Source organism: Kwoniella dejecticola, chromosome 7 (assembly GCF_000512565.2).
Source record: "Kwoniella dejecticola CBS 10117 chromosome 7, complete sequence".
Classification (NCBI taxonomy): domain Eukaryota; kingdom Fungi; phylum Basidiomycota; class Tremellomycetes; order Tremellales; family Cryptococcaceae; genus Kwoniella; species Kwoniella dejecticola.
The window spans coordinates 1,648,155-1,660,328 of NC_089307.1; the positions used below are offsets into that span (position 1 = coordinate 1,648,155).

Below are 12,174 nucleotides of genomic sequence, written 5' to 3' on the forward strand. Positions count from 1 at the left end.
TTGCCGTTAACCTCACTTGCTGCTTCGAAGACGAGAGCAGCGAGGGAGGGCAATGAATTTTTTACAGTACTCGATGAGAGAGAGGATAGAGCAGATGTTTCACTTGACTTGTAACAGTCCCAACAATCCATTTCAACATTTCTTTCACCCGATAGCTATGACTCGGATCTATCGTAAAGGACGTTATCACGCGACTCCTTTCGGCCTTCACCGCCTTATACACATATATCCACGTCAGTCTGAAATGAATCTCGGATAATTATTGAGTCTGATAAAAGTCGAGATCCGAGATTCCGAAGAACGCTCATCCGCGGATGTATAAGTGCGACTACCGGACAAGTAAGCTTAAGCTTGAGATATCTGCATTATCTTGACCGACTTCGAACTCTCACGGATAATCTCATCACCTAGAAATATCGTACAGAAGTCATCAAAGGCAGCTTCACACACCATGGCGTCCACACTATCCTTGGCGCCCAGAAAGCGTCAGCATATTCTCACAATAGCAGGTGAGGCCCCTTTGAGCGAGTAAAGGTTGACTGGAATAACGCTGATCCTCGCGATGTACAGGTAGTGATTCAGGTGGTGGTGCAGGAATACAAGTAAGACTCACCGAGCTCCAACACCTTCTTCCTCTGCAATCGCTAAGCTGAGACTTAACACTTTTCTTGATATAGGCGGATCTGAAAACGATAGAGGCTTTCGGATGCTACGGATCATCCGTCCTAACCGGTCTGACTGCTCAAAATACAAAAGGCGTTCAAGCGGTACATGAAGTGCCCACCGACTTCGTTATCAAGCAAGTGAGCTCCGCCCTCATCTCATCTCTGATCTCACATCACTTCCCCTCGAGGTCGCGCTATCTGCGCTGGTTTGTCGCATGTTTATGCTAACATACTGAGAATATGACTTCTTGGCGCCTAGTTTCGATCCGTCCTTTCAGACGAGCCGCCAGCATGTATAAAGCTCGGAATGCTCACCAACGCCTCGATCATCCGCGCCCTAGCCGCCGAACTCAAAGATCTAGACACCATCAACGTCCTTGATCCAGTGATGATCTCTACATCGGGTCATACACTCTTACCTGAAGACGCTATCGAAGCCTTGAAAGACCTTTACCCGTCTATCGACTATTTCACCCCCAATATCCCAGAGGCAATCCGCCTATCCGGTTTCTCTCCCAAATCGTCCTCATCGTCCGACTTGACTCTCAGGGAGATGGTCACCCTAGCCAAAGAGACAAACATCAAGACAGGCGCATTCACCGTCCTGCTGAAAGGCGGTCATGCCAGTGTATCCCGCGAAGAAGTGTTGGCGTATAAAGGGCAATTCCCGATATTGTGGGAAGAAGGCGATGAGGAGTCAGATGCGATCGAAGTGTTATCGCTATATAAGAAATATACGCAGATACCAGAGCATCAAAAGGGGTTGGTGGTGGATATTCTGGTGAATCAGGGGGAGATACAGGCGATGTACGTAGGCAAGAAAGTGGATAGTAAGAATACCCACGGAACGGGATGTACACTGAGTACGGCGATTGCTTGTGCGTATGCCACGGAGTCGAGGGAAGGTCCAGGTGAGTGAATCACTTCCACATGAAATCCAGCATTTTCGGTTCGTGCAATGTTTCAAGCTGATATGGTGATTAATGCATCGGATATCGGGGATTAGGCGATTGGAATTTCAGGATGTTCAAAAGAGCAATCTCATATACTCAATCAGCCATCGCTTCTTCCTTCCCCTTTGGTCAAGGACATGGACCTTTGAACCATGGGCATCTGAGCGTCAAGCGTGCTTTACCGCCGTATGTCAAATTTCCCGCTCAATTTTCCATGCGTGTGCTGTATGCTAACAATCTCGACGTCAACCGGTAGACCCACGAAACATAACCCGCATCCATTCTTATCGCACTTGATTCAGTCTAATCTACCTTTATGGAACTCATACGTGCGTTAAAGCCCGCCCTACCTGCAGAATGAAATAGTGCGGACGACTAACGCTGTAGCCGTTTGGATTCTCAGGTCAAACACCCATTTGTGGTGCAGCTGGGTAAAGGTACTCTACCTAGAGAATGCTTCGAGCATTACATCAAGCAAGATTACCATTATCTCAAGCATTGTGCGTCTTCCTGCCCCTACCTTCAGCTAACCCATTAATAGTCACCTGATCCGGCTGCTGACGTTGTGCATGTATATACAGACGCCCGAGCCCATGCTTTAGGAGCCTACAAAGCCAACTCCTTCGTAGACATCAAGGCATTCACCGATATCGCCGGGCACATCGCTAGGGAATCAGAGATGCACGTGTCTGTGAGTGGGGCCAAACCTCTTTCATTCGATGGCGTTCGGACTTGCAGAGAAAGAGAGAGGCAAGCTGATTTGTGGATTTTGGCAGTATTGCGAATCCTTCGGTATCTCCTTGAAAGAGCTCGAAGCAGCCCCCGAGGCATCTCCGTGCGCAGCGTACGCACGATACGTGATCGACATAGGAACGCAAGGGGATATCTTAGACCTGTACATGGCAGTTGCGAGCTGTTTAGTGGGGTACGGTGAAGTCGGATTATGGTTGAAATCGCAGGTCGAGAAAGGGGAGGCGAAATTAGAGGGGAATCTGTATAAGAGGTGGATGGAGGATTATAGTGGTGCGGATTTCTTGAGAGCTGTTGAAAGGGGTATAGGTGGGTCTTTTTGTTTTTTTACCTTATTTATGCATTTCAGTCCTCGTCCTCATTTGAGCTCTTTTAAAAATTGAGAGATCTTTCGATTGTTTGTCTGTGGGAATGTCGAGATAGCTAATATCTTTTGTGATTTTATTTGGTACGCAGAAAACCTAGAACGTCGAGTAGCTGAAGATCCACCAAACGAAGCTCGTCTAGCCCGACTGACTGCGATATGGCATGAATGCGTGAGGCTGGAAAGTGCTTTCTGGGATATGGGCTTGAATTTGATCAAGTAGTCGGCTCTGCTGTTGGGAGGACATGATGATACAGTGTATAGACAGTATTCGTAGAGCATAGATAGTATCATCATAGCATCTAACGTTCCTCGGAGACTGAAACAGAGCTGGCTGCTGAAAGAGTGCGCATTACCATTTTCGCGCAATGTACACGACTGATCTGCATGTTTCCCTACTGCATTTGTTTCATATACAACCCTACAACCCTTCTTCATCTCCACGTTGACGTGATAGTCTTATTCATGTTTACGTTTATATTGTTGTTTGTTCGTGCTTGCCCCTAGTGTTCATTGTTCAGTGTTCAGTGTTCAACGTTCAACGTTCGACTACGCTTTCACTTTCTTCGCTTCTTCGCCATCCTGTACATCTTCTTCAGCTTTACGCTTTGTGCCTGCCGCTGCCGCTGCGTCTACTGGTGCATCTTTCGCAGTCGGTTCAGCAGGAACATCATCTCCTGCTGGAGTAGCTTCTCCATCTTCTTCTTCTTCTTCTTCTCCTTCTCCTTCTTCGTCCTCTTCATCGTCGTCATCGTGCTCGGCCTGAAAACAATGACCGAATCAGCATTATTCATGACTCTCGCCACGGGTACAGCTGACTTCGGATGGGTGGGAAAGCAGTGGAAGTGAAATACGGCCCGTGTGGAGATGTCGGTTCGGTTATTGAAATACAGGAAATACGATGGACCAGCTTACATGGTAGAAATCCTTTAACACCTTTACATGATCCACTCCCTGGCCATCCCCTTCTCCATCCTCGTCTTCATCGTCATACTCCTCCTCGTCATCTTCTTCATCATCATAATCATCCGCTTCTTCATCATCTAGATCATATTCTTCTTCGTCTTCCTCCTCGTCATCTTCTGCGTCTTCGACGTCCTTATTGCCGGGAGCGCCAGTGACATCGTCCACGGGGGCATCTTCGCCTTCCTAAGACCACAGATCATACTAAATTAGCTCTGACCAGCCATCACCCCGGTCCATCCCAATGTCCGCGCGAATGGCTCTAGACAACACCACATGACCGAGCTCGAAGGCTCAAGTGAGATGATCGCTCACATCGTATGCTGCTTCCGGATCTCGATCTTCTACAGCAACAGCTAAACCAACGGTACCCACGCATCAGCTTCAGCGAAGGATGAACATACTGGGGGTTTGAAGCTGGGAATGGGAAGTAGGAGTACACACGTTTCTGAGCTTCTTCAGTGGACATGATGAGGTATGAGCTGATGTGTCTTTTGTACCACTACAGGCGGAGTGTCTGCTATTCTTGTATTTATGGGCTTGATAAGGAACTCAATACTGTTGTCTTATTCGAATGGAAGCTATCTTGATGTGTTATAGGTATGCATGGGTATATATATACGGTGTGCTATACTGTGATCCTGAGAAGCAACTTACTGGAATGGGTACAGAGTATAACCGTAACAAGCAATTCTCCATCCACCATGCGTGACCGGTTATCTGGAATTAAGTGATTAAGTGACGCACTACACATTCAGGCACTTGGGTGAGATAAACGACCGTGGGATAGTGGAGGCGGAGACATGTCTGCACGGACAAGACTGTCTGATATCTGGAACATACTGGTACTGTCTGTTTGATGTCGGGATGCAACCAAATTAGGATAGCCAGACACATAGACAAATAGAGATGCCCAGAAAGAGACCGACAACACCTGAGCCTGTGGGAGGATACAGAGAAGTCAACGAGAATGATCCGGACGCTTGGCCTTTGTTAGTTGCCTTTGATCTTGAGTGAGTGGCCTCGGTGTTCTTCAGCTGTCAAAACAGTGCAGATGTTCATTCTGTGATTTGAAGTATAGCTGATTCTTGATATAGCTATACGTTATGGGATCTCTGGATAGATGTACGTGCTACGTTCAGCTTTTTGACATAGAGTCAAGAACCCTTTCCGCCAGCTGACCATCATGATGGGGGGACAGACACATATATCGCCGCCTATCAAGCGGAACGGCGACGTGCTGAACCAGCTTGTTGATCGGTGAGTTATTCTCGACTGTCACCTTCTTTCATAACATACACAAGGTCTTCTGAACCATGTGCTCGATCGTGTCAATAGAATGCTGATTGCAGTGATGATCCACGCTTAGCCGCGGGCAAGACTTATCCTTCTATCGTGAAGTCCCCTCGATCTTGTCCGAGCTAAAAAGGCGGCGTATACACGTTGCAGCAGCTTCGCGAACAAGTGCACCGGAGCTGTGAGCTGTCGTCTGCTTCCTTGTTCATTGCCTAGAGAAGACATACAGCTGACATCTGTACGGAATAATGCAGAGCGAGAGAAGCCCTTGGTCTATTATTGTTACCATCTGAGGAGGGTGGGGATCATGTGAGAGCTATAACGTATTTCAATACAGTGAGTGTCAAGTTTCATTTTTCCCTTGAGCACTACTGTCAGAAAGTCCCGCGATAGCAGCTCAGCTGATTTGACTGATACTTTGTTTTACTCCTTGACTCGCTTAGATGGAGATATATCCTGGTCAGTCAATCCCACGTTGACACCCGATGAGACACAGTGTACGAGACTGACCGTTGTGCAGGCTCAAAACTGCGGCATTTCAAGGAGATACATCGTAAAACGGGTATACCATATGACCAAATGGTGAGTCTGTCGAGTACCTGCGAATGCAATGCGATGCGATTAGGATCGCAATGAGACGGACTTTCCGGACGTGCGCGGTAGTGCTGCAAATGACATCTTCTGACTGACTGCTGATCTGTTTGGTGCTGCAATAGCTATTCTTCGACGATGAACACAGAAATTTCGAAGTAGAATCCCTCGGCGTGACGATGCAGCTCGTGCCGCCCAGTGGGACGGATCGAAAGTTATACAATGAAGGATTGAGTCGGTGGAGGAAGAGAAAGGGGATCAGGGTCGCACATGAATAGCTAAAATCGCTCATTGCATAGGCATGGATATGTATCAGAGTTGCATCCAGGGTCTGTATGCTACCGCCATGGCTCAATTTGGACGCTTGGCTTTTCCGTCGGAAATACATTTATATTTATGAGCCTCCACTTCGATAGCGCATAATTCATGGAGCTGCTCGTATGTATACAGTCCGGATCAGTTGCTACTCACGTCTGTCATATGACTGGGTGCTTTGATCCGAGCAGAATTTTCGAGTCTAGCTTGCTGGTCTTGTGCAAATACAGGAAGCAATGGTCGACTACGTCAAAGCCCTTGGTCCGTTTCCGGAATGGCTCAACGAGCTGAGGCAGGTGAGCGATCCCCTCAAAATTGTTCGGATGGTTCATCAAGAGTGATGTAAAGCTTCGACGTTGACGCGCAAGTTTCCTATAAAGTCAGCTTCATCAACGCTTTGTCGACCCGATCTTCAGATCCAGCAGGATCCAACGGAAGAAAGAAAGGTAGGACAATGGACATACCACGCTCAAAGAGGGGGTGAGTCACTCATCCGCAGCCAGTTCCAAACACAATAATCCAGCGAAATGGGAGCTGATCCGTTCTGAGCCTCTTCATAGCATCAGACCTTCTCGCTATCCCCAGATCCCCCTTCAAGTTGTCGGACCTTCGGACTTCCATTGAATGTGTGCATGAATACTTCTCCGGGAAATTAGCGACGCTGAAGAATGCTCCGCCTGCGATGGTGCAGTGCGTACAAGATGAGCTGGAGTTCAAGTGAGTCGAGTCCCTCTTGTCTCTTAAGCAAAATCACTCCCAATCCTTGCGATACGCATATGACATCCGCCGGGTTGCACCTTTATCTCCATGATCACTTCCACTCCCATCCTCACCTTTCTCTTCATCCTCATCTTCATCCATAAATGAACAATCGCTAATGATCTCGGATAAACACTTGACTAGCATCACCAATATACCCATATCACCAGAGTGCAAAGTACCTAAACTCGACGGCGATAGTAGATATACCTATGCGTTGCTACGACCCCTCACCAGCAATTTCAACTGTTATATCTACGCTGCCGAAATGCAAGATGCCCTGAATCGCATTGATGCATTCGGACCAGAAACGGTCAGAACTGGAGGGATTGAATTGGGGAGAGAGATAGAATATATAAGAGAATTAGCGGGTCTGCTATTGGAGAAGACGAGGATTACGATAAGGCTGTTCTGGGCTGCTGGACCGGGCAAGGATCTTGTCACTCTGAGTATAGTGAGTGACCTCCATGATCTGTAACCCCTCGAGCGGAAATCACCTTCCAGAAAGTGCTTGGCCTTGAGATGGACACAAAGAAGAAGAAAACAAGGTCATCCCTCCTCTGGTCCACCCGCTTTGCTGACGACTCAAAATTTAGGACAAGCCATGGCATGAGTTGACGAATCTTACGAAGGACTTCCAATTGCACCTGAATTCACCCTTGGAAGAGATCGAGAAATCGAAACTGTTTGATGCTGCTTTCGCGGCTGTATGCTTGAAGCCTGAAGAAAGCGGTCCGCTTTATGGAGACTCTGTATATACACAATGTAGGTCAGAGACCTCTCGATAAGTCCGATGTCGATCGATATATGCTCACTTGCGCTTGCATGTTATCAGTGTTGGCGATGGATCAAGCCATGTCACATGAGAGTGCATCTGACATCAAGCGTAAATACCCTTATGCTTTACAGATGGCAATGGGTAAGTCGATCCGATATCACTCAAACCCTCAAATCACTTCCAAACGCTGATTCTGGGCTAACTCTCGAATACTCAAGGCGAATACGGATTAGCACTGGAGCTTCTTGACAAATTGCCGCCCGTCACTTCACCCCCAGTCGAACCTCATAGACCGAAAACACTTGCCGTCCGTTTGAACATCGCTCAATCCACTTCGACCCAGATATGCACCTCGTTACCTTTCGTAAGATCCATGTGCGATCGAAGAACAGCTTTAGAAAGTTCAGTCCAGCTATGGGAGACACACGATGAGATCAGGGGAATCTTTGCTAGGGAGCTGAAAATACCCAACGAGTTGATCGGGAACTTGTTCCCTTGTTTGAATGATACGCAACCGGAAAACATACGGTGGACACCGATAGACGAATATGGGAACCCTCTAGAAGGAATGATAGTAGAAGCGGAGGAGTCGGGAAGCAAGCGTAAACGAGGTATCTTCCAAGTTGGTGAGGACGAATATGCGACGTGGAAGAGGTTGTTCAGACGAGATGGAGGTAACATCACCCAGCAGGAGATTGTGCACGTGAGTGCAGCTTGTGTGATGGTATTTTGGCCTTGCATTATTTATGGGAAAGAGCTGATTCTTTCTGTTTCTAGCTATTCCAATCAGTGAACTTCAGGTGAATTATCTATACCATCTCCCGGATGGCTGCCCCTCTGCTGCTCCTTGAAGCGTGAAATCTCATAACGAATGACGGTAGTGGTGTACTATCTCTAAAAAGCGCTTTACTGATCCATCTGTATTTCTCGCAGCGTGGAGAGACTGGCCGGATCATTCATCCGAATCGCTCCGCCCAACAACGCCGGTGTACCATTCATAATCCGTATACCGGTTACCGGCACGTACTCCGACGATGATGCACCATACACTATACCCCTTGCTGCTTTGTGTGATATTGTGGAAAGTAATTGTGAGTCTCCGTTTCGACGTCCACTCTATAGCATACAATCGATGGGAAGCTGAAACTCTCATGTACGAGCTAGATGGGTGGAGTATTGATTGGTTTACCGTAAGACCAGGAGTAAATGGGGAGATCGCAGACAACTGAGAGGAATGATCTATTTGCTGGGTGACAAGAGGGGACAATGTTGTCCTAGACGATGGCAGGCCTTGGCGGAATCACAATGACCCAGAGACAAGAGTCTGACGCTGTCGATGCGTACAACCTCAGAGAGATCTCGCATACATCGTTTGAAACGTGGACGAGGAACACGATGGATCCGAGGCATGCGGAATGGGTCTGTTTAACTTTGACTGCGATATGTACCTCCGATACGAGTACAAGTATCTACCCGTGATTCTGTATGAACTAGCCGGTGTCTGATGGAGCTACTACCAGGTCATACACGGTCTGTTCCGCCAGCTATCTGGCTTCGGTTTCGATTGAGCTCATGCTTCAAAAGCACGTTCGTTCGCCACGGCTCACACCACTGCGTCGACCCCGTTGTTGAGTCCGTATTGTCGACTTCGACGCAATCACCCATACCCAGCTCAAGTCTTGCAGAAACTATCTTGTCCAATTTGAGCCGCCGCACATCGATCCTTGCGTCGTACTTCAAAATAGCTTTTGCCAAGACTTTTCATAGTGTCTCTAGCGTCAATTACGGGTCGACAGGTACAAACGAGATCGACGGTTGAGCCGTAGCGAGAGAAAGTCCATATGCCGCAAGATGAACGTGCACTCGATCACATTGAAACATATAACAGCCAATTGAATCGCTGCTCACGCGACCGACTCGTGTTGAAGCACTCAACCAATCGAAAGGTGAATTTAGATTACCTCAAATTATCAAAAAGAAGTCCCGACGAACGTGCGCCGGTATCAAAAAGATCAACAACCTTCAGCTGCCAAAATCAGGCACGGCTGAACAGGATCTTCGAAAGAACCCTGAATTCCCCATACAAACCTGACGAACGTGCTTCGATTCTTTGACTCTTCATCATACTGGATACGGTAAACCCGCTCGTCGAAAGACGTCGAACATGCTTGTTTTGATCTGTGCTCGCGTGAAATGCCCTCTTCCCCCGATCTATAAGCCCTGATCGACCCTCTTGCCAAGACAATGCCAAGACATAACGAGCAAACGTGTTGGTGAAAATGGTTCAACTTCATGGTTTCATTGGCCTTCATTGATCAATGAGATCCAGAGTGGGACACTTGATTCAGGACGTATGGCTGAGAAGACAGATATGCTCTCACAGTCGAGGGCGCAGAGCAGCGGAGGAATCTGCTTACCTCCCGACACGTAGGACTGGAGCATGCAGCTCAGGTCCCTACTAACGTTACTCCACAAGTGTATATGTCAAACGAAAAAAAAGTGCTTGAAAAATTGGTACACCTGCTGAAAGTCACCATCAGTCAGCCAGAGGATATAAATATATATATATATCGCTAAGCGCACTGACATCTAACAACGTTTCTCTCTTCTTCAACCTAAAACAACGATCTTCTCAGGCCAAGACTTCGGTCCATAACTTCTCAAAAGGAGAGCAACCCTCCTCTCGACACCGGCACGAGCACAGAGACCACCTTCGTCCTTCGACGCCCGCACACAATGCCAAGACTGGAGCAGTACAACTGGATCTTCGCCATCGGCACGTTGTTTGCTATGCTTGATGCATACAACAACGGTGCAAGTGAGTCTTGATTCATCCTATCTCCTATCTGCCTGGAACGAGTATAGCAGGCACGGTGTGCTGATGGCCTGGTCGTGTGAGCAGACGATGTAGCCAATTCCTGGGCGACTAGTGTCTCGTCCAGATCCGTCTCCTACCGACAAGCCATGATCCTCGGTACCATCTTCGAGATGGTCGGCGCCATCGCCGTGGGTGCTAGAACCGCTGACACCATCAAGAACGGTATCATCCCCACTTCCGCCTTCCGAGGAGATGCCGGTGTTCAGATGCTCGCTTTCACTTGTGCTCTCGCTGCCGCTTCTTCTTGGGTCATGTGGTGTACCCGACACTCGGCTCACGTCTCCTCCACCTACTCGCTCGTGTCTGCCGTCGCCGGTGTCGGAGTCGCCACCGTCGGTGCCTCTCAGGTACAATGGGGTTGGAACCATGGAAAGGGTCTCGGAGCTATCTTTGCCGGTCTCGGTATGGCTCCCGCTATCTCAGCTGCCTTCGGTGCCATCATCTTCATGCTCATCAAACTCATCGTTCACGTCCGAGCCAACCCCACCCGATGGGCTGTTTGGACATCACCATTCTTCTTCCTCGTCGCCGCCACCATCTGTACCCTCTCCATCGTTTACAAGGGCTCTCCCAGTCTCGGTCTCGCCAAGAAGCCCAAAACTTACATCGTCGCCGTCACTATGGGTACTGGCGCTGGTGTCTGCCTCCTCTCCGCGCTCTTCTTCGTCCCTTACGTCCACGCCAAGGTCATCAAGAAGGATTACACTTTGAGATGGTACCATGTCTTCCTTGGTCCTCTTCTTTTCAAGCGACCCGCTCCCGTCGACGCCGATAAAGCCGCTGTCCCCAACTACAACGTCGTACAAGAAGACGAAGAAGCGGAACAACCCAACGTAGAGAACTATGAAGCCAAGCTCGACATTGGATCTCCAGCTATCACCCCCGCTACCCCTTTCACACTGGTCAACGGTGAGCGACCTTCCGGCGACAAGCAGACTCTCGGTTCGGAGAGCCAAGAACTCTCTTACAAGGAACGAATGGCCCAGAACGAAGCGAAATTCCATGCCAAGCTCAGACAAAAGCGAGGACCTCTCGGATGGGCAATGCGAACTCTCCACGAGAACCCTATGGGTCCCGGTCAGATCTACGAAATCAAAAACATGAAGACCCTCGCCAAACGGATCCCAGCTATGATCGTGTGCGGTGCTCTGTACGGTGTCAACTACGATATCCACGCTGCTCAATCGGGTGTTCACGGTACCCCTGAAGGCGATCGAATGGCCGCCGTCTACGCTCATGCGCCGAAATACTCTAACGAGGTCGAACACACTTACTCCTTCATCCAAGTTCTCACCGCCTGTACCGCCTCGTTCGCTCACGGTGCCAACGATATCGGTAACTCTGTCGGTCCTTGGGCCGTCATCTACTCCGCTTGGTCTTCTGGTGACGCCGCCAAGTCCAAGGCGCCTGTACCTGTCTGGCAACTCGCTGTGCTCTCTGGTATGATCTCGATCGGTCTGATCACTTACGGATACAACATCATGAAAGTCATGGGCAACAAGATCACCTACCACTCCCCGTCAAGAGGATGTTCCATGGAGATGGGTGCCGCTTTGACAGTCCTCATCTTCTCTCAATACTCCCTCCCCGTGTCGACCTCGATGTGCATCACCGGTGCGACGGTCGGGGTCGGGCTGTGTAACGGTACTTGGAGAGCTGTGAACTGGCAACGAATCGGTCTTTTGGGTTTGGCCTGGATCATGACTATCCCCATCGCCGGTACTTTAGGTGGTGTCTCGATGGGTGTTTTACTCAATACTCCTCATTTCAGTAGCTAGTTTCGATACTGTACAGTTCTTTACCTGGCTCCTAGATAGATAGTCCCTCTTTTTCATACACATACATAAGGCTTAACGCATGAA

The 12,174-nt window shown here is 48.8% G+C and overlaps 5 protein-coding genes across 5 annotated transcripts; 4 read left to right on the forward strand and 1 right to left on the reverse strand.

Moving 5' to 3' along the window:
* Positions 1-451: 451 nt before the first annotated feature.
* I303_106230 (phosphomethylpyrimidine kinase) lies at positions 452-2,955 on the forward strand (the record flags this gene model as incomplete). The annotated part of the gene is made up of 10 exons (XM_065969336.1): positions 452-509; positions 571-602; positions 678-803; positions 925-1,576; positions 1,672-1,804; positions 1,875-1,947; positions 2,022-2,118; positions 2,200-2,309; positions 2,395-2,677; positions 2,825-2,955. The coding sequence occupies 10 exons, from the start codon at positions 452-454 to the stop codon at positions 2,953-2,955; spliced, it is 1,695 nt and encodes a 564-aa protein (XP_065825408.1).
* A 326-nt stretch (positions 2,956-3,281) lies between these two features.
* I303_106231 (uncharacterized protein) lies at positions 3,282-4,164 on the reverse strand (the record flags this gene model as incomplete). The annotated part of the gene is made up of 4 exons (XM_018409532.1): positions 3,282-3,494; positions 3,648-3,881; positions 4,011-4,051; positions 4,140-4,164. The coding sequence occupies 4 exons, from the start codon at positions 4,162-4,164 to the stop codon at positions 3,282-3,284; spliced, it is 513 nt and encodes a 170-aa protein (XP_018261805.1).
* A 440-nt stretch (positions 4,165-4,604) lies between these two features.
* I303_106232 (magnesium-dependent phosphatase-1) lies at positions 4,605-5,860 on the forward strand (the record flags this gene model as incomplete). The annotated part of the gene is made up of 8 exons (XM_018409533.1): positions 4,605-4,708; positions 4,793-4,820; positions 4,897-4,955; positions 5,065-5,172; positions 5,246-5,327; positions 5,435-5,450; positions 5,512-5,573; positions 5,708-5,860. The coding sequence occupies 8 exons, from the start codon at positions 4,605-4,607 to the stop codon at positions 5,858-5,860; spliced, it is 612 nt and encodes a 203-aa protein (XP_018261806.1).
* Positions 5,861-6,133: 273 nt separating this feature from the next.
* I303_106233 (uncharacterized protein) lies at positions 6,134-8,663 on the forward strand (the record flags this gene model as incomplete). Its single annotated transcript, XM_065969337.1, has 10 exons — positions 6,134-6,193; positions 6,278-6,377; positions 6,458-6,614; positions 6,801-7,110; positions 7,253-7,421; positions 7,492-7,575; positions 7,653-8,137; positions 8,212-8,234; positions 8,368-8,525; positions 8,599-8,663. The coding sequence occupies 10 exons, from the start codon at positions 6,134-6,136 to the stop codon at positions 8,661-8,663; spliced, it is 1,611 nt and encodes a 536-aa protein (XP_065825409.1).
* Positions 8,664-10,170: 1,507 nt separating this feature from the next.
* Positions 10,171-12,090, forward strand: I303_106234 (uncharacterized protein; the record flags this gene model as incomplete). The annotated part of the gene is made up of 2 exons (XM_018409535.1): positions 10,171-10,252; positions 10,337-12,090. The coding sequence occupies 2 exons, from the start codon at positions 10,171-10,173 to the stop codon at positions 12,088-12,090; spliced, it is 1,836 nt and encodes a 611-aa protein (XP_018261808.1).
* Between the last annotated feature and the right edge of the window lie 84 nt (positions 12,091-12,174).